We start from the raw sequence: 22,726 nt of genomic DNA, 5'->3' as shown, positions 1-22,726 counted from the left end.
TGGGGATGCAATTCGCATAGTGGGACGCGCCCGCTCGCGAATCGCATCCCAAGTCACTCACCTGTCCCGGTCCCCGGCTGTCTCGTCCTGGCGTGCGCGGCTATGCTCCTTAGGGCGCGCACGAGCCAGCTCTCTAAAATTTAAAGGGCCGGTGCACCAATGATTGGTGCCTGGCCCAATCAGTCTAATTAGCCTCCACCTGCTCCCTGTCTATTTAACCTCACTTCCCCTTCACTTCCTTGCCGGATCTTGTTGTCTTTGTGCCAGAGAAAGTGTTACAGTGTTTGCCTCACCAGTGTACCTGACCTCTTGCTATTGTTATTGACTACGAACCTTGCCGCCTGCCCCGACCTTCTGCTACGTCTGACCTTGCCTTTGCCTAGTCCTTCTGTCCCACACCTTCTCAGCAGTCAGAGAGGTTGAGCCGTTGCCGGTGGATACGACCTGGTTGCTACCACCGCAGCAAGACCATCCCGCTTTGCGGCGGGCTCTGGTGAATATCAGTAGCAACCTAGAACCGGTCCACCGACAAGGTCCACGCCAATCCCTCGCTGACACAGAGGATCCACATCCAGTTAGCCGAATCATAACAAGGATATTACTCAAGATACAAAACAGGATACATTTGAAAACCAAACTCCACTAAGAGGAGGAACGCAGAACAGGATTCTCACAGTGGGAACACCGACAAAGCAGAACAGACATACATCCTAAAACCAACAAATGTAACAGACTAAAATACAATAAACAAGACTATTAACCATGGCTAAAAACTCTGATTAAATATCACATGATAAATACAAGGTAAATTCTCAAGCAGACATAGTAGCATTAATGCACAAACAGACAAAGTGTATTCCACTAACAGACATTATACTGTAGTAGCATTAATGCACAAAATAACCAGCAACTAGAATATAGACTGAGCTCAAGTTATATAGCCACACCCGCCTAGCACATGGGTGAACAGCTTAACTCTTCCACGCCTGGAAAGGAAAACACAAAAAAAAAAAGTCTGAACAGATCCTAAAACGGAAATATGTAAAAATAAATAAACGGACATTACACTGCAATTTCCAATATATTCAAAAATATATCATGATAGACTGGAAAACTGGTAAACAAATGTTTTCTAATCAACTGGGGCCAGAAAGTTATACAGATTTGTAAATTTCTTCTATATAAAACTCTTAATCCTTGCAGTACTTATCAACTGCTGTATGCTCCAGAGGAAGTTGTGTAGTTATTTCCAGTCTGACCACAGTGCTCTCTGCTGACACATCTTTCCATGTCAGGAACTATCTAGAGTAGGAGAGGTTTGCTATGGGGATGTGCTTCTACTCCTTACAGTTCCTGACACATACAGAGGTGTCAGCAGAGAGCACTGTGGTCAGACACAAAAGAACTACACAACTTCCTCCAGAGCATACAGAAGCTTATAAGCACTGGAAGGATTAAGATTTTTTAAATGGAAGTAATTTACAAATTTGTTTAACTTTCTGGTGCCAGTTGATTTGAAAACATTTGTTTTCCATCTCTTTAATTCTCTAATGCCTCCTTACCAGATGCACAGTGCATTATACAGTCAGCTATATGCTCTTTGATGTGTATTTAATTTTTGGTAGCAAAAAAAAAAAAAAATGCCATGCTTCTTTGAAGCTGAAATAGCACATACAGGTTATTATGATAGAAACATAGAATGTGTCGGCAGATAAGAATCATTTGGCCCATTTAGTCTGCCCAATAATCTGAATCCTATCAATAGTCCCTGGCCATATCTTATATGAAGGATAGCCTTATACCTATCTCTATCGAATATGAAGGATAACCTTATGCTTATCCCATGCATGTTTAAACTCCTTCACTGTATTTGCAGCGACCACTTCTGCAGGAAGGCTATTCCATGAATCCACTACTCTCTCAGTAAAGTAATACTTCCTGATATTACTGCATAAACAATTGCCCCTCTATTTTAAAACTATGTCCTCTTGTGGTAGTTTTTCTTCTTTTAAATATCCTCTCCTCCTTTACCGTGTAGATTCTCTTTATGTATTTAAAAGTTTCTATCATATCCCCTCTGTCTCTTCTTTCTTCCAAGCTATACATGTTAAGGTCCTTTAACCTTTCCTTGTTATCATTTTACAGTCAATAAATTAGATTAGCAGCCTATGGGCAAACCTATGCCACTCTATACGTATCAGTAAGATAGATCAACACAATCGCCCTTTACCAAATAAGTAGTTTGCAGACTCTACCGCCTGCGCAACCTACTATTGTTTATGGAGTCTTTAAGTTTTCAATGTCAAATTCCGGTTGTAACATTTTAATATGTTTTAAGCTTTCCCTTATTATTAGCAATCCGAGCTACAGGGTTTTAATGACTTCTTATTTATCAACAGTATAAATCAGCTTTAATATGAGATTACTGCCTAATTTGTATCCCAGCTGCCGGCTACTTGTAACAGCGACATACGTGCTAGCTTACTATGGTATAGTGTTCCGCAATACCTATAGATCTCAGCAATTTTGCCTACAGTACCACAGAAGCAAGGACAAACTGTGCTCCCCGAACAATTAGACATGAATGACTGTTCATTCTACTGGTTAATGGCTTGAAAACATATAAACAGCTTGAACACATGTAAGCTTCAAATTTACAATAATCTCTACAAATATACAGTCATGCTTGTTGAATCCTAGATTGCTCTCTTGATGAAATGATAGATGTGGAGCCAAAAGTACTCAGCTCCAGTAAATCCTATTAAAGTCTCTCCATCAAGTTTTCATTCTGATAAGGGCTTTTTCTTATAGAAACTCGAATAATGCTTGAGATCCACAGTAGATGTATATTTAACCTAATGTTCTAAGCCAAGGTATCTAGTGGAGTCAGTCTGACGACTGATGGTAATTATTGTCTTTCATTTCCTGGTCAACTTCAGATTTCTATAAAAAAAACATGGCTTTTTTCTTCTAAAAAATAGTACCACACCGAAAGTTGGTTGGGGCATGTGTAGCATAGCCCCATTTACTTTCATAGAGATAATAGAAACTAGCTTCAGTTCTAGACACAACACATGGACAGGAGTGGTGCTGTTTCTTTAAGTAACCAGTAATGTTTTTCTAAAGTGGAGGAGTGGAGAATTCAGCTAAATTCTATTGAAAAAGAGGCCGAGCAGAGCCTCGAAACGCATCTAGCATTGCAGTACAGAACATAATTAATTGCACCACCAGACTATATGATTTACAGCCCAGCACAGAAAACCGGCAAATATCTCTGTGTATCATTCTGACCAGAGTATCCCAATTTATTCCACCTATTTTACTATAAGCCTTCTAAGGTGCATGCTTCTTGCTCATATTTAAAAAAAAAATGTTTTTTAAAATATATTTTATATCTTTAAGTCCCGCTATAAAGGTAACCTGCACAGGCCCTGCCGCTAGCTCATAGTGGCTTCATTAAGATTTTATAACAATTGCATTGTTTTATCCCATTAAATAAATACTAATTGTTTTCCACACTAAGAGGGGAATTCATCAATACTTGGCTACTTTTTTTTTACTATTTTAGTCATGAAAAGTCGCCTTGTTTTTTAACTCCCTGCGCCAAATTCATGAAAGTCGCATGCCCCTTGATGAATTTGGCACACAGGAACAATACTGAAAAATTACCTCACAGTTCTTTTACATTTCCCACCTGTTCAGGCACCGTGAACACTGTTCAGGCACTTGTCCTATGCAATATGGCTTGTTTTTGTAATAGCTTTGTTTCAGAACTTATACTTAAAGTTCAACATTATGATAGGTGCTAAGATTTCACATGGGGGTTCCATGTTGAACTTTAATGGTGAATTCTGAAACAGGTCTGTTAAACTAAGAAGTATTGGCACAGAGGGTAAACTGTCTTTTAAGGAGCTGATCCCATAAGGTTCTGTGTTCACTCCTCAGACATGATAGATAATTATAGAATTACATTTTTTTAACCCCTTAAAGGGGTACTCCGGTGAAAACTTTTTTCTTTTAAATCAACTGGTGGCAGAAAGTTAAACATATTTGTAAATTACTTCTATTAAAACATCTTAATCCTTCCTGTACTTATTAGCTGCTGAATACTACAGAGGAAATTCTTTTCTTTTTGGAATGCTCTCTGATGACATCACGAGCACAGCTCTCACATTAATATAATAACACTTTATTTATTGTTGTCCTTAATGGGATTTGAACCCAAGTCCCCAGCACTGCAAGGCAGCAGTGCTAACCACTGAGCCACCATGCTGCCCTTAGCATGCATCTGCTATGCATGGTTGCTAAAATGGACAGAGATGTCAGCAGAGAGCACTGCGCTCATGATGTCATCAGTGTTCCAAAAAGAAAGGAATGTCCTCTGTAGCATTCAGCAGCTAATAAGTACTGGAAGGATGAAGATTTTTTAATAGAAGTAATTTACAAATATGTTTACCTTTCTGCCACCAGTATATTTAAAAGAAAAAAGTTGACATGTTTTTACTTTTGGAAGACATCAGAGGGTTTCCAAGTTCAGCAGCAATTTTCCAATTTTTCACAAAATTTTCAAAATTGATATTTTTCAGGGACCAGTTCAGATTTGAAGTGGATTTGAAGGGCCTTCATATTAGAAATATCCCATAAATGACCCCATTATAAAAAACTGCACCCCTCACAGTATTCAAAATGACATTCAAAATCTTAATTTTTTCACACTCGCATGTTCTTGTAGACCCAATAAAAGGAGAGAAATCTTCCTAACATTTTTAATCCAATTTCTCTATAGTAAGGACATACCTAATATATGAACGTAAAGTGCTCTGTGGGTGCACCAGATGGCTCAGAAGGGAAGGAGCGACAATGGGATTTTGGAGAGTGAGTTTTTCTGAAATGTTTTTTGAGAGGCATGTCACATTTAGGAGACCCCTATGGTGCCAGAACAGCAAAAAACCCTCCACATGGCATATGGAAACTACACCCCTCAAGGAATGTAACAGTGAGCCTTAATACCCCACAGGTATTTGACGACTTTCCTGAAAGTTGGATGTGTAAATTAAATTTTTTTTTCACTAAAATGCTGGTTTTGCCCCAAATTTACCATTTTTAAAAATGTAATAAGTAATAGTCAAAATGTAAGAGTAATAGGAGAAAACACCCCTCAAAATTTGTAACCCCATCTCTTCTGAGTAGGGAAATACCCCATGTGTGGATGTAAAATGCTCTGCGGGCGAACTACAATGCTCAGAAGAGAAGGAATCACATTTGGCTTTTGGAAAGCAAATGTTGCTGAAATGTTTTTTGGGGAGAATGTCGCATTTAGGAAGCCCCTATGGTGCCAGAACAGCAAAAAAAAAAAATCAAATGGCATACTATTTTGGAAACTTCACCCCTCAAGGAACTTAACAAGGGGTACAGTGAGCCTTAACACCATACAGGTGTTTGACGACTTTTTGTTAAAGTCGAATGTGTAAATGAGATTTTTTTTTTCACTAAAATGCATTTTTTCCTCCAAATTTACCATGTTTACAAGAGGTAATAGGAGAAAATTCCCCCCAAAATTTGTAGCCCCATTTCTTCTGAGTATGGAAATACCCCATATGTGGATGTAAAGTGCTCTGCCTGCACATTACAGGGCTCAGAAGAGGAGGAGCGCCATTGGGCTTCTGGAGAGAGAATTTAGCTGGAATCCAAGTTGGGGCCATGTGCATTTACAAAGCCCTCTAGTGCCCCAGCAGAGCTTTTTATGTCCACTCATGGGGTATTTATATACTCAGAAGAAATAGTGTTACAAATTATGAGGGCTTTTTTCCTATTACCCCTTGTGAAAATGAAAAATTTGGGATAACAACAGCATTTTAGTGAAATTTTTTTTTTCATTTTCACGTCCAAATTTGTTGTAAATTTGTCAAACACCTGTGGGTAGTTAAGGCTCACTATACCTCTTGTTACATTCCGTGAAGTTTCCAAAATGTGGTCACATGTGTTTTTTTTTGTTTATGTCAGAACCGCTGTAAAGATCATCCCCCCCCTGTGCAACTCACCTCAAATGTACATGACGCTCTCACTCCTGAGCCTTGTTGTGCACCCGCAGAGCATTTTATGTCCCCATATGGGGTATTTCTGTACTCAGGAGAAATTGTGTTACAAATTTTGGGGGTCTTTTTTTCCTTTTACCTCTTGTGAATATGAAAAGTATGGGGCAACACCAGCATGTTAGTGTAAAAATTTTTTTTTTTTTTTTACAATAACACACTGGAGTAGTCCCCACCTTTACCTTTTTATAAGGGGTGAAAGGAGAAAAAACCCTCCAAAATGTGTTAGGCAATTTCTCCCAAGTACGGAAATACCCAATATGTGACCCTAAACTGTTTCCTTGAAATATCACACGGCTCCAAAGTGAGAGAGCACCATGCACATTTGAGGCCTTAATTAGGGATTTGCATAGGGATGGACATAGGGGTTTTCTACACCAGTGATTCCCAAACAGGGTGCCTCCAGCCGTTGCAAAACTCCCAGCATGTCTGGTCAATGGCTGTACGGCAATACTGGGAGTTGCTGTTTTGCAACAGCTGGAGGCTCCGTTTTGGTATCACTGCCGTACCAGATGTTTTAATTTTTCTTGGGGAGGGGGGTAGGGGACTGTGTAGGGGTATGTGTATATGTAGTGTTTTTTACTTTTTATCATGTGTTACTGTAGTGTAGTGTTTTTAGGATAAATTCACATGGGTGGGGGTTCACAGCGAGTTTTCCGCTGGGAGTTTGAGCTGCAGCGGAAAATTTGCTGAATCTCAGACTTGCAGGGAGAAACTCGCTGTAACCCCCCACCCATGTGAATGTACCCTGTACATTCTCATGGGGGGGGGGGTGATGGGCAAACCTCCAGCTGTTGCAAAACTACAACTCCCTGCATGCCCTTTGGCTGTCCGTGCAAGCTGGGGGTTGTAGTTATGCAACAGCTGGAGGCACACTGGTTGCAAAACATTGAGAGTTTGTTACTTAACTCAGTGTTTCACAAACAGTGTGCGTTCAGCTGTTGCACAACTACAACTCCCAGCATGTATGGCCTGTCAATGCATGCTGGGAGTTGTAGTTTGCAACAGCTGGAGGCACACTGGTTGGGAAACACTGATTTAGATAACAAACTCTCAGTGTTTCGCAACCAGTGCACCTTCAGCTGTTGCAAAAACTACAACTCTTAGCATGCAGTGACAGCTGAAGGGCATGCTGGGACTTGTAGTTATGCAACAGTTGAAGACATACTACTACAACTTTTAGCATGTTCTTTGGCTGTCTGTGCATGCTGGGGGTTGTAGTTATGCAACAGCTGGAGGCACACTGGTTGCAAAACTTTGAGAGTTTGTTACTTAACTCAGTGTTTCACAAAGTGTGCCTTCAGCTGTTGCACAACTACAACTCCCAGCATGTATGGTCTGTCAATGCATGCTGGGAGTTGTAGTTTGCAACAGCTGGAGGCACACTGGTTGGGAAACACTGAGTTAGATAACAAACTCTCAGTGTTTCGCAACCAGTGTACCTTCAGCTGTTGCAAAAACTACAACTCTTAGCATGCAGTGACAGCTGAAGGGCATGCTGGGACTTGTAGTTATGCAACAGTTGAAGACATACTACTACAACTTTTAGCATGTTCTTTGGCTGTCTGTGCATGCTGGTGGTTGTCGTTATGCAACAGCTGGAGGCACATTGGTTTCAAAACACAGAGTTTGTTACTTAACTATGTATGGTCTGTCAATGCATGTTGGGATTTGTAGTTTTGCAACATCTGGAGGCACACTGGTTGCAAAACACTGAGTTAGGTAACAAACTCTGTGTTTCACAACCAGTGTGCCTTCAGCTGTTGCAAAACTACAAGTCTCTGCATGCACTGACAGCCAAAGGGCATGCTGAGCTTTGTAGTTTTGCAACAGCATACTTCTACAGCTCCCAGCATACCTTTGGCTGCCCATGCATGGTGGGAGTTGTAGTTATGCAACAGCTAGAGGCACAATTTTTCAGAACTACAAAACTACAACTCCGAGCATGTCCAGACAGCCAAAGGGCATGCTGGGAGTTGCAATTGTGCCTCCAGCTGTTGCAAAACTACAACTCCCAGCATGCCCTTTCGCTGTGCATGCTGAGAGTTGTTGCTAGGCAACAGCAGGTGGCAAACAGCGCTTACCTCCTGCTGTTATATCCCTCTGCCGAAGACCGCCAGGACCACCGCCGCTGGGGACCACGCCGCCACTGGGGACCTCCGCCGATCAGGACTGCCGCCACACCGGACCCCAGGTAAGCCTCCCCACACCCCCCCACCGTCGATCACTGCCTCCCCCATCTCCAATGCCCCGCAGGACAGCAAGAGTGATTGGTGCCAACTCGGGCTTCACCAATAGTGTTGCTCGCGAATATTCGCAATGCAAATTTTATTCGCATATTCGCGAATATTTGTGAATATAGCACTATATATTCAAAATTACGAATATTCGTTTTTTTTTTTTTGGGGGGGGGTTTCACAGTACACATCACAGTGATCATCCCTCTCTACTTCCAGCTTGTGTGGTGTAAAGAAGGCTCTAATACTACTGTGTGAGACAGCGTATGAATTTTCGCATAAGCGAAAATTTGCATACGCAAATTTTCTTAAATGCGAATTTTCGTTTATGTTAATTTTGGCATATGCTAGTTATTGCATATGCGAATTTTCGCTTATGCTAATTTCAGCATATGCTAATTTTCGCATATGCGAAAATAAAACGCGAATATTATGAATATGTGAATTTAGCGAATATAAGACGAATATTCGTCCATATATTCGCGAAATATCGCGAATTCGAATATGGCCTATGCCGCTCAACACTATTCACCAATCACCCTTTTTTTCCGGGTCACCGGGTCACTGGTGACTCGATTAAACCAGAATCTATGCAAATTGCGGTTGTTAATTGGACCCCCCCAGGCATTTGCACGGGATGCCTGCTGAATGATTTTAGCAGGCATCCCATTCCGGACCCCCCCCGGTGTGCGTCGGAAACCAAAATTCCCACGGGCGTACAGGTATGCCCTGGGTCCTTAAGTACGAGGGAGCCAGGGCGTACCCTTATGCCCTAGGCCCTTAAGGGGTTAAAGTAGTTTAATTAGGGGTCAGGCAGCATGCGGGGGTGGCGGTTTGCGGCTGGACATATATACGGCCGTCACTGCTCTGTGTGTGAAAAGTATTGTATTAGTGCATCAGACCGGCCGGCTTCCCCAGCGAGCCCATACATATAAGAACTGCGGGGGCATAAATACATGGAAGCACAGTGAGGGGGCATTAATGTATATAAGCGCTGCGGGGGCATATATATAAGCGCTGCGGGGACATAAATACATGGAAGCGCTGGGGGTCATAAATACATAAATATGGGGAGGAGGGCGGGCGTCAAAAGCATGGGGGTGGGGGGGTATAGCGCTTAGAGTACTTTTCAGGGCTGAAGTAAATTGGTCTGGGTTATTGTGTTAATGATGGTAGCTGCTACTTTCGGAGAAAAGTCGCACATCAGGAATCGATCACCACTGCATCAAACTAGCCTAAAGCACTGCACATGGCAATTCACTTTCAGATATGATCTATAGCAAAAGTAGCACAAAAGTCGCAGGAGAAGTGACTGAGACTTTTGATCCAACTTTTTTTTAGATAGAAAAAAACTATCTAAATAGCTTGATGAATTCCCCTCTAAGGGGGAGATTTATCAAAACCTGTCCAGAGGAAAAGTGTCCCAGTTGCCCATAGCAACCAATCAACTCCCTTCTTTCATTTTTCAGAGGCCTTGTTAAAAATGAAAGAAGCAATCTGATTGGTTGCTATGGGCAACTGGGACACTTTCCTTTGGACAGGTTTTGATAAATCTCCCTCTAAGTCTCCAGACCTTACTGATTGGATACTCAACACTTGTATATATTCCGCCTCATACAAATACAGAATTCCATTTGAAAACAATTTATACAACTAGAGGGACCTCACGTGAGAACAGTATAACCCTTGCTTGTAGTGTTTTTCCAAAGCCTTCTTGAATCTATATACGATTTAGATGCATTTTTGTGACATTTTACATGGCTGTGGTACAAAAAATGAATAATCACTCCTCTTATAAAAAGTCAATTGGACCGATTTGAAGTAGTTTTCCTTTTACGTCAAATTCTGGGATGCCAATGCTAGCTAAGACCCCATTCATTTCCAAACCAAATAGTCCCCCATATTTGCAACTACACGGTTTTTGGTACTGGAAGTACAGAAATAGCAAGTTTAAACACCATCACTTTTTTTAATTCCTATAGATTCCCTTTTGGGAATCCAAAAAAACCCTGTTTTCCCATATACTACTTAACTTAGTAAAATTCCATATGCTTTATTGTATACTACACACTATTTAAAAACAATTAGCACTGTTTTCTCTATTTGCTAGTTTAGTAAGGTCATTTGCTTTTGCAGATATCTCTGCTATTTGTAATATATTTGTATTAGGGCAACCCCGTGTGCCTGCAGGTCACACTCGCTAGATTGCAAGAAGCAACAGTGCTATGATTATTAAAAACTCCACTCTGCCCCCTACGGGAATAAAATTTGTATTGCGAATATTCGCGAGCAACACCAGTCAGGAACTGTTCAGAGTAGAAGCAAATCCCCACAGTAAACCCATCCGTATCTGGACAGTTCCTGACATGGATAAAGTTGTCAGCAGAGAGCTGTGGTAAGGCAGAAAAGAACTACTCAACTTCCTCTGGAGCATACAGCAGCTGATAAGTACTGTAATGATTTAGATTCTTTAATAGAAGTAATTTACTATCTGTTCAAGCACCGGCTGATTAGAAAAAAAAATTCCACCGGAGTAACAAGTTAAATGTTTGTTTTTTTTTGTTTTGTTTTTTTAATAAATTAACCTTAATTTCTCCTAGTGGCAAATGCTATCGTTCTGCTTAGCATTAGGAGGGGTTAAGCAAAGACAGAAATGATAGAACAGACTGTCTAGGACAGACATTTCCTCATCACCGTGTAACTGAAGATGATAAGGATTTCACTGGCACCTGGCTCAATGTCATATTGCCAGACTCTCCCCCCTCCCCATGAAAAGACCTTGAACAAGTAAACCAGTCCACAAGGGCCAAACTACCCCCAAACCATGACATAACCCTTGAATGACGACAGTGACAACTTTTGCTGCTGCTACTACTACTACCACCAGGCACCTGGCTGCAGCCTCTATCTGTACTGGTGCAGGTACTGCCACAACATTCATACTGGCTGAGGACATCGCAGCTATGCTCTATCCTCTACTTGGTCCAACAAATCCTTTATCAGACATTTTTTCATTTAGAAAGATTTGGAGGTTATTATTATGTTTCTGGGGTGATTTGTCACTCATCTACAAGTCAACTTTTACTCTTAAAGCCAGCTACAAATGCTATTTTTTTTATTAAACCCAGAAAATACACGTAACTTGCCTGAAATGTCTATTCCACTTTCACTATTAATGTTTTTAATGTGCATTTATGTTAAACCCAGTTAGAAATACTTTATTTCATTAAACCCATAAAATCTAGGCAACTTGGCTAAAAGCATATTGTGCAATCACTCTTAATGCTTTCAATCCATATTAATGTTAAACCCAATATGTTTGATTGAACACATAAAATACACGTAGCTTGGCCTTAGATGGCTATTTTGTGTTAACTCTCAATGCTTTTAATACATAGTTATGTTAAACCCAGGTAGAAATACAGTGGTCCTCATTTACTAAGGCTTTACCGAGTAGATATTGTAGGTTTTTTTGTGTCACATATTTCGTGTGCCAGAATTTCTGACAAAAATGTAAAAAAAAAAAAAAAAAATACAAACTCTCTACTTTTCATACATTCCCTAAATTATATATATATTTTTTTTTACTAATGTTCCCACATAAAATGTGGTGGATTTAAGCTCTGGAAAACCCAACAGCTCAGAGCATGAGTAAAAAAAAAAAAAAAAAAAAGCAAAACATATGGAAAATTGCCAAAGCCAAGATACAATAGTAAATACCATGAAAAAAAACTGTTAGGAAAAAGAAATCTACAAAAAAAACTCCACTCCACTCTTCGTAAATGAGGGCCTACAGGTCAGCCCACTGCTTTGCTGACGGCTGTCCAGGCATGTGGGGAGTTGTAGTTTTGCAACCGCTGGAGGTCCACAGTTTGGAGACCACTGACCAAAATGCATTATAAGACTTTATGTCCTGTGCCAGGAGCTGATCTGCTGTTATTGCATGGTGACATATTGTAATTTCCTGCTGTAAGAATGTCGATGTGAACACAATTTACAAAGTAATTCAAACAGAATTAATACTTACAGACGCCTCAGTTCAGAAAGTCCATAAAAGGCCCCCGGCTGAATGGTGCTAATCAGGTTATTCCGCAGATCTCTGGAGATAGAATATACACACAGCAATTAATTATCGCCGTATGAGCTATTGTAGAAGGAACGAAGACACAGGCATCAATTCACATTAAATGTACATTTACTGTTCAGTACATAACAATGATTAATCTGAGTCAATGTATTTGTGATAATGTCCCTCTCAAGCTTTGTCTGTGTCTTAATACACGAGTGATCCATAACGTCAGTACATCACTCCAAACCAACATTCACCAGACTGCAGTATACAACAGGCTTGAAATCTCACACTTGCCATATTTTGCCAAAATACGCAGCAGCAAATACGCTACATGTGACCCTACCTTTAGGGAATGTTTGCATTTGAATGGCTCAGAGCTTCTGCCTTTAGGGCAACCTTTGCTGAGTGGTTCTTTTACCTTTTCCTGTACTTCTATTTTGGTTCTGTCCTTTACCAGGAGTTCCCTCACACTCCATCCTCTTGCTCCTCTGAGCATTGCTCTTGATCTCCCATCCACTCCGAGACCAAGGTTCTTTTTGCATAGTTTTGCACCTCTGCCCAGCTCTTTTTTGCTGTTTCAGCAGCTGCATTTTAGGTCAGGACTGTTATTTTTAATATGTTGACTCCAGTACTCTCATTCTACTTCCAGGTCAGATATGTTTTTTTTTTCTAATCCCCCCCCCGACACTGACTGTATTGGTTTCTTGTGCATGATCCGATCCACTGGTACTTTAAAAAGTATCTGTCACCAAATAAACTGTTCTAAACTAACTCAGGCTATGTCACCTAACTACTCCTAAAACTCCTTCAGCCCTTGAAAAAATGTCAGAGCTTTAAAAAGCTGTGTATTATACCTTTATTCTTGCTCACATACTGCAATTTCCCAGCAGGAGAAAGTGGGTCCTTCCCAGGAGGCATGACATCACTGAAGCCTGCTGGGGGACCACTTCTGCCCTCCTATGGTTGCAGTGCTGTGATGAATAGAAGACCTGGAGGAGGCCTGGAAGAGACCAAACTCACTGTATTAATTGTGGCAGGGAACAGAACAGAGCCACCTAGTGGCGTTTTTTTTATATTACATTTTAAACGTATTTATGTTGATAATTTTAAAAGCAATTGAATGGGAAAGTGTCTGCTAATTACACAAGGAACACTATATTAAACATTTTATTTGGTGACATGAACTCTTTGATCACAGTTGTGCAGCGCTTAGGTACACAGCATATTCTCCTACTTGTTCCCATAGGAATAAATAAGGGTATTAGGAGAGCTTGTCTGTCTCATGACAACCAAGATTTTCAAGCTCCTGCTGTAACAGAGACCTACAGTACCTTGCATATAACCCCTTACATGCCACAGCCAATAGAAACTATAGCATCTAACTGGTTTCAGAGAGTGTGAGGAGTGAGATCTCTCTCTATTACTTAATGGCTCCCCTGCAATGCAAATATGGGGTTTCATTGGATTCCTATGGCAGCTAGAGACTGAATAAAGGCCCCCAGGTCTTCCATGCTTGTACTTCTTGTACTTCTATTAGACGTAAAGCTAAAATACATAATATACTGTAATCTATATATATATATATATATATATATATATATATATATATATATATATGTATATAAAATTCAACATGGGTGTGTGTGTATGTATGTTCCACAAAAACTTCCAAACGGCTAAAGATATTAACATGAAACTTGGCACACATGTTACTTATATGTCAACAACAAACAGGATAGGTGATTTAATCCTTACTCACCCCCATTTGCCAGGGGCGGGATTTATGTTTAAAGTCCTATACAAGTCAATGGGAATTATATGTTACTGCATAACTTCCAAACGGCTGGAGATATTTTGATAATGCTTGGTCACATGTTACTTATATGTCCACTTAAAATATAGGATAGTTCATTTAAACCTTAACTACCCCCATTTGTAAGGGTAGGGGTTTTTGTTTAAAGTCCCATGCAAATCAATGAGAAATGTATGTTTCCACATAACTTCCGTACGGATGGAGATATTTCAATAATACCTGGTACACATATTACGGGTCTGGATAGGAGGACGGGATGGGAGGTCGGGATAGGAGGTCGAGATAGGAGGTCGGGATAGGAGGACGGGATATAAGGACGGGATATGAGGATGAGATATGAGGTCGGGGTAGCAGGTCGGGATAGGAGGATGAGATAGGAGGATGGGATATGAGGATGGGATAGGAGGTCTGAATAGGAGGTCGGGATAGGAGGTCAAGATATGAGGACAGGAAAGGAGGTCGGGATAGAAGGACGGGATAGGAGGATGGGATAGGAGGTCTGGATAGGAGGTTGGGATAGGAGGTCGAGATATGAGGACGGGAAAGGAGGACAGGAAAGGAGGTCGGGATAGGAGGTCGGGATAGGAGGAAGGTATAGGAGGACGGGATAGGAGGTCAAGATAGGAGGTCGAGATAGGAGGTCAAAATATGAGGATGGGAAAGGAGAACAGGAAAGGAGGTTGGGATAGGAGGTTGGGATAGGAGGTCTGGATAGGAGGACGGGATAGGAGGACGGGATAGGAGGTCGAGATAGGAGGTCGAGATATGAGGACGGGAAAGGAGGAAGGGAAAGGAAGTCGGGATAGGAGGTTGGGATAGGAAGTCAGGATAGGAGCTCAAGATTGGGTGACGGGATAGGAGGTCGGGATTGGAAGTCGAGATAGGAGGACTGGATAGGAGGACTGGATAGGAGGGCGGGATAGGAGGACGGGATAGGAGGTCGGGATAGGAGATCAGGATAGGAGATTGAGATAGGAGGTTGAGATAGGAGGACAGGATAGGAGGACGGGATAGGAAGACGGGATAGGAGGTCGAGATAGGAGATGGGGATAGGAGATCGGGATAGGAGGTCGAGATAGGAGGTCGGGATAGAAGGTCGGGATAGGTGGACAGGATAGGAGGATGGGATAGGAGGATGGGATAGGAGGACGGTATAGGAGGTCAGGACAGGAGGTCGGGATAGGAGGTCGAGATAGGAGGATGGGATAGGAGGTCAGGATAGGAGGTTGGGATATGGGGTTGGGATATGACAAGAATATGTGAGGACTGGATATGAAGTCAAAAGCTTCCTCCTTTGTTTATTTTCCTACCCAACAGGGATTAGGAAGAAAAAAAAAACGGGCAACGCCAGGTGCTCAGCTAGTACATAAATATTATGAACGAACAAATGATCACATGTCCCCTCGAAGGTCTAATAAATAGAAAAACATTAAACAATAGGTGAAGTATAAAAAGTCCACGGCACCCGGTAGTTCCAATGCACTTAAAACTTTATTGCAACATGGCAATCACAAGCAAGTGGTGTGAGACATATTCCCAACAAACGCTAGTTTCACGTCATGTGACGCATCGTCAGGGTGTAGTGGGAGTGGAAACACAGCGTGTCTATATACTTATCCATTACCCATCAAGTACAATGTAAAAGATCACATCAATAGTTAAAAACAATAGCAATCACAATAGAAATCCCAATAGAGTATCACATAATATCAAAAAATGGTAATATACAAGGAGGTATCAAAAGAGTATTATAGAAAAGAGGAGAGATAATTACGATCATTCAAGCCCAGAATTCCCGTTGCACCCGTCCGGATGATCCATACTGCCTCCACCTGGAGGAGTCGGGTATGGCAATCAATCCTATTTTCTGTTTGTAAGATTCGCTGGAGCCCCAGGAATCTTAACCCTTTCCTTTCACCTGCTTGTTTTAACATGGGAAATCAGCCTTGAACAGCCTTTGTCCGTTCTAATCGAGTACAAGTGTGCCCAAAATCTGTAAAAAAAAGTGAGCAGAGAGTTTTACCAATGTGAAAATAATTACACGGACATAGAATCGTGTAAACCACGTAGTCCGAACTGCAGGTGATAAAGTCCGAGACCACATGGTTTACGCAACCTAATTGTACAGAGCGTTAGGTATCCATAAACATACAGTCTGAACAGTTTTTACACCTATGATTACCTTTAAGTAGCCCCTTCTGAATCCAGTTTTCCCTCTGTGTCACTAGTTGTCCCCTCACCAACTCATTCCACAGATTTTTAGATCTGTGGAATGAAATTAAAGGGGGTTCACAGGTTATTTCAGACAGATCCCTGTCTGCTTGAATAATATGCCAATTCTTTCTAATCATATTTCTAACAATGTCTGACATGGGGCTGTACTCAAATGATAAAAATAGCTTGTCTATTCCATACCTTAGTTGACTTCTTACTTTTTCTAAAAATTAACTCTTTCCCGTCTTGTTTGGATGCCTTTTCAAATCCATTTTAAATCACGTTTTCATCATATCTCCTCTTACGTAGACGGTCCATTAGTTCACATGATTGTTCTACAAAGGATTCATAATCTGAGTTGTTTCTACAGAGTCTAAAAATTGCCTGTATGGTAATGCATTGCAAACATGATTGGGGTGCAAACTCCTATAGTGCAGCAGAGAGTTCATGGAAGTAGGCTTACGATTAACCTTTAACCCTTCATTACTAGCAAATATAGTTACATCCAGGAACTCCACCGCTGTACTACCAAAGTTGGAAGTGAATTGCATGTTTACATTGTTGTTGTTAATGTAAGCGCAAAAAACATTTTTGCGGGATCTGTCTGAAATAACCTGTGAACCCCCTTTAATTTCATTCTGCAGATCTAAACATCTGTGGGATGAGATGGTGAAGGGACAACTAGTGACAAGGAGGGAAAACTGGATTCAGAAGGGGCTACCTAAAGGTAATCATAGGGGTAAAAACTGTTCATACTGTATGTTTATGGATACCTCAAGCTCTGTACAATTAGGTTGCGTAAACCAGTATATATATGAGTATATAGACACACTGTGTGTCCCCTCCCACTACATGCTGACGATGCGTCACATGACGTGAAACCAGCACTTGTTGGGAATACGTCTCACACCACTTGCTTGTGATTGCCAAGCTGCAATAAAGTTTTAAGTGCATTGGAACTACTGGGTGCCGTGGACTTTTTATACTTCACCTATTGATGGCTCCCTCTGCTTTTCTGCAGAGCACCGGTCCATACGTAATCTGTGAGTCATCTCCTCTGGAGCTGCTGAGCAGGTGGTGCCGATCGACTACACTTCTATCAACATGGAGATAAACATTAAATTTAATTAAAAAAATCTGTTAATCTGACTCCCGAAAGAACAGAAAACATAGCGACCAAAAAGTCAAGTACACATCCAAAAAAGCAAGCCCGCATCCAAAAAAAAATTCAAAATGTTATAGATTTTAGAAAATGGGTAGAAAAACACAATTTTCTATTTAAAAAGTTTTATGCCAAAGGTAAAACCTAAAAACAATAGATAAATTGGGTATTTCCAACTAATACTGACAAATACTGATACAGAGATTTATTGTTATTTTTACCACATGGTGAATGACAATAAAAAATGCTCAACTTTGCTAAATTACTTCTGTCATGAATCTGTCATCAGTATCACCCACACTAACCTGTTGGTACAGACTTGTAGTGTGGATGACACTGTAGAAAATGATACTCACCATGAGCCAATCCGTGGTCCCATTGGCCTTTTATCCTTCTTATTCGGGCGACACTCCAGGAGCATGCTGCCTAACTACCTATCTACATACCTGCCTACCAAACTACCTACCTACATACCTAGCTATCTACATGCCTGACTACCTAACTACCTATCTACTTACGATCCTACCTACATACCTGACTTCCAAACTACCTACCTACTGGGAGTTGTAGTTTTGCAACAGCTGGAGGCACCTTGATTGGGAAACACAAACTGATCTATAGCATGACCATATCACAGACTGCAGATAGCTAATCCATACAGAATTAGTAAAGCACCATATTAAATTCCCGCTCAGTACAAAGAAACCTTTAACAGCAATTGTAAAACCTCAATTTATAACATGGACATTAAATCATCTCTTGCTTGGGATGCAGACAGTGTGTTGTTAAACATTGAACTATGGGTTCTGTGGCTTAGGGACTAGTTAAAATTCTGAGCAGAGATCTCAAATGTCATTTGTTTGGGTATGTACGGCAGTAAAGCAATGAGGTATCATTAGAGGATTAGCAGGTAGAATAGAGGGACTGTCCTGCGTAGCAACAAAAAGAAAATTGATATTTCACAGAAAAGTGACTGGTGCAAAGTATTTATTAGACCATGTTCTAGCTGGTAGATATGTATGGCTAGCCGTCCCTATAGCTGTCACATTTCATTTTCTCTCAGGGTGCTAGGACACAGGAGACTCTTGCTGCTCTTTGTGTGACCTACATTTTGTACAAAGGACACCACGTCATACGGAACAAAATTCAGCAATGACAGCGATTGAGAAGGAACTATACAGACAAATCTAACCGTTCATGATGCAGTTTATGGTACAAATCTTAGATGGCACCGGAGTTGTAGCTACAGAACATGGTTGCTTCACAAGTGCTAATTGTTAAAGTGTACCTACAAAACTTGTTATATAATGTAGATAATAACATTTTATGTATATTTGTAATATACATTGGTTAATAAATGTGTTATATTTTTGTGTGAACAAATGCTGTCCCTGCAGCCATTGTCTGTGTGTCTCTGTGTGGAGACAGAGTAAAGGAAGTGTGGACAGACAAGCAGGGCTCTGTGCACTGAGGACAAACAGGGCTCTGCACACTGAGGACAGGCAGGGCTCTGTGCACTGAGGACAAGCAGGGCTCTGCACAGTGAGGACAGGCAGGGCTCTGTACACTGAGGACAAGCAGGGCTCTGTACACTGAGGAAAAGCAGGTCTCTGTACACTGAGGACAGGCAGGGCTCTGTACACTGAGGACAAACAAGGCTCTGTACACTGAGAAAAAGCAGGACTCTGTACACTGAGGACAAGCAGGGTTCTGTGCACTGAGGACAAGCAGGGCTCTGTGCACTGAGGACAAGCAGGGCTCTGTACACTGAGGAAAAGCAGGTCTCTGTACACTGAGGACAGGCAGGGCTCTGTACACTGAGGACAAGCAGGGCTCTGTACACTGAGGAAAAGCAGGTCTCTGTACACTGAGGACAAGCAGGGCTCTGTACACTGAGGACAAACAGGGCTCTGTACACTGAGGAAAAGCAGGTCTCTGTACACTGAGGACAAGCAGGGCTCTGTGCACTGAGGACAAGCAGGGCTCTGTGCACTGAGAACAAGCAAGGCTCTGTGCACTGAGGAAAATCAGGTCTCTGTACACTGAGGACAAGCAGGGCTCTGTACACTGAGGACAAGCAGGGCTTTGTATACTGAGGACAAGCAGGGCTCTGTACACTGCGGACAAGCAGGGCTCTGTGCAGTGAGGACAAGCAGGGCTCTGTACACTGAGGACAAGCAGGGCTCTGTACACTGAGGAAAAGCAGAGCTCTGTACACTGAGGACAAGCAGGGCTCTGTACACTGAGGACAAACAGGGCTCTGTACACTGAGGAAAAGCAGGTCTCTGTACACTGAGGACAAGCAGGGCTCTGTGCACTGAGGACAAGCAGGGCTCTGTGCACTGAGAACAAGCAAGGCTCTGTGCACTGAGGAAAATCAGGTCTCTGTACACTGAGGACAAGCAGGGCTCTGTACACTGAGGACAAGCAGGGCTTTGTATACTGAGGACAAGCAGGGCTCTGTACACTGCGGACAAGCAGGGCTCTGTGCAGTGAGGACAAGCAGGGCTCTGTACACTGAGGACAAGCAGGGCTCTGTACACTGAGGAAAAGCAGAGCTCTGTACACTGAGGACAAGCAGGGCTCTGTACACTGAGGACAAGCAGGGCTCTGTGCACTGAGAACAAGCAGGGCTCTGTGCACTGAGGAAAATCAGGTCTCTGCACACTGAGGACAAGCAGGGCTCTGTACACTGAGGACAAGCAGGGCTCTGTATACTGAGGACAAGCAGGGCTCTGTACACTGCGGACAAGCAGGGCTCTGTACACTGAGGACAAACAGGGCTCTGTACACTGAGGAAAAGCAGGTCTCTGTACACTGAGGACAAGCAGGGCTCTGTGCACTGAGGACAAGCAGGGCTCTGTGCACTGAGAACAAGCAGGGCTCTGTGCACTGAGGAAAATCAGGTCTAAGTACACTGAGGACAAGCAGGGCTCTGTACACTGAGGACAAGCAGGGCTCTGTACACTGAGGAAAAGCAGAGCTCTGTACACTGAGGACAGGCAGGGCTCTGTACACTGAGGACAAACAGGGCTCTGTACACTGAGGAAAAGCAGGTCTCTGTACACTGAGGACAAGCAGGGCTCTGTGCACTGAGAACAAGCAGGGCTCTGTGCACTGAGGAAAATCAGGTCTCTGTACACTGAGGACAAGCAGGGCTCTGTACACTGAGGACAAGCAGGGCTCTGTATACTGAGGACAAGCAGGGCTCTGTACACTGCAGATAAGCAGGGCTCTGTGCAGTGAGGACAAGCAGGGCTCTGTACACTGAGGACAAGCAGGGCTCTGTACACTGAGGAAAAGCAGAGCTATGTACACCGAGGACAAGCAGGGCTCTAAATACTGAGGACAAACAGGGTTCTGTGTATAGAAAGAATGATAAACCCTATTTATAGCACTGGGGTAATTTGTGTGAGTGAACGGAGGCTCCACTCCGTCTCCAATAGTAATCAGCAAAAGAAGTAATTCACACTTGACAACTGAATGCGTTTCAGTAAATGCTTTAGTAGTTTAACTTCTTAGTACAAAACAAGGAGAATTCTCCACTTTTTAGAAGATACAAAAGTCACTTCACCCACAGTGCTCACTAATAACGTCCGACAGTCCTGGTTCAGCAACCGATACAACTTCACCCTTCCACGGGCATAGCGGAGCTGATCCTCCTTCCTCTCACGAAGGGGTTGACAGGTGAGTGTTTGCCGGACACTTCCAAGCATGGCTTTATGCACTGAGGACAAGCAGGACTCTGAATACTGAGGACAAGCAGGGCTCTGTACATTGACAAGCAGGGCTCTGTACACTGAGGACAAGCAGGGCTCTGTGCACTGAGGACAAGCAGGGCTCTCTGCATGGAGGACACGCAGGGCTCTGTACACCAAGGAGAAGCGGGGCTCTGTGCACTAAGGACAAGCAGGACTCTGTGCACTGAGGACAAGCAGGGCTCTATACACTGAGGACAGGCAGGGCTCTGTACACTGAGGACAAACAGGGCTCTGTACACTGAGGAAAAGCAGGACTCTGTACACTGAGGACAAGCAGGACTCTGTGCACTGAGGACAAGCAGGGCTCTGTACACTGAGGAAAATCAGGTCTCTGTACACTGAGGACAGGCAGGGCTCTGTACACTGAGGACAAGCAGGGCTCTGTACACTGAGGAAAAGCAGGTCTCTGTACACTGAGGACAGGCAGGGCTCTGTACACTGAGGAAAAGCAGGGCTCTGTACACTGAGGACAAGCAGGGCTCTAAATACTGAGGACAAACAGGGTTCTGTGTATAGAAAGAATGATAAACCCTATTTATAGCACTGGGGTAATTCGTGTGAGTGAACAGAGGCTCCACTCCGTCTCCAATAGTAATCAGCAAAACAAGTAATTCACACTTGACAACTGAATGCGTTTCAGTAAATGCTTTAGTAGTTTAACTTCTTAGTACAAAACAACGAGAATTCTCCACTTTTTAGAAGATACAAAAGTCACTTCACCCACAGTGCTCACTAATAACGTCCGACAGTGCTGGTTCAGCAACCGATGCAACTTCACCCTTCCACGGGCATTGCGGAGCTGATCCTCCTTCCTCTCACGAAGGGGTTGACAGGTGAGTGTTTGCTGGACACTTTCAAGCAGGGCTTTATGCACTGAGGACAAGCAGGGCTCTGAATACTGAGGACAAGCGGAGCTCTGTACACTGAGAACAAACAGGACTCTGTACACTGAGGACAAGCAGGACTCTGTATACTGAAGACAAGCAGGGCTCTGTACACTGAGGACATGCAAGCTCTGTACACTAAGGACAAGCAGGGCTCTGTACACTGAGGACAAACAGAATTCTGTACACTGAGGACAAGCGGGGCTCTGTACACTGAGGACAAGCAGGGCTCTGTACACTGAGGACAAGCATGGCTCTGTACAGTGAGGACAAGCAGGGCTCTGTGCACTGAGGACAAGCAGGGCTCTGTGCACTGAGGACACTCAGAGCTCTGTGCACTGAGGACAAACAGGGTTCTGTGCACTGAGGACAAGCAGGGCTTTGTACACTGAGGACAGGCAGGGCTCTGTACACTGAGGACAAGCAGGGCTCTGTGCACTGAGGACAAGCAGGGCTCTGTACACTGAGGACAAGCAGGGCTCTGTACACTG

The 22,726-nt window shown here is 42.7% G+C and overlaps 1 protein-coding gene across 8 annotated transcripts in view; it reads right to left on the bottom strand.

Annotated features, from left to right (window-relative positions):
• The window catches only part of ADGRA1 (adhesion G protein-coupled receptor A1), a 1,152,497-nt gene that overhangs the window by 828,047 nt on the left and 301,724 nt on the right, over positions 1-22,726 (bottom strand). For 5 of the 8 annotated variants that reach the window (XM_056529273.1, XM_056529272.1, XM_056529274.1 and 2 more), the window contains one exon: positions 12,357-12,428. The exons of 1 other annotated variant lie outside the window; for it this stretch is intronic. Coding sequence is in view for 2 of the 7 variants with exons in the window: in XM_056529268.1 (XP_056385243.1) it covers positions 12,357-12,428 (72 nt within the window). In the remaining 5 variants the exon portion in view is untranslated. Of the gene's footprint in view, positions 1-4,797; positions 4,914-9,455; positions 9,477-12,356; positions 12,429-22,726 lie in introns of those variants that run through there. 2 more of the 8 variants (XM_056529275.1, XM_056529276.1) reach the window with 2 other exon arrangements.

The sequence above is a fragment of the Hyla sarda genome, chromosome 7 (genome assembly GCF_029499605.1).
Source record: "Hyla sarda isolate aHylSar1 chromosome 7, aHylSar1.hap1, whole genome shotgun sequence".
Lineage (NCBI taxonomy): Eukaryota > Metazoa > Chordata > Amphibia > Anura > Hylidae > Hyla > Hyla sarda.
This window is presented reverse-complemented; position numbering and strand designations above follow the sequence as displayed.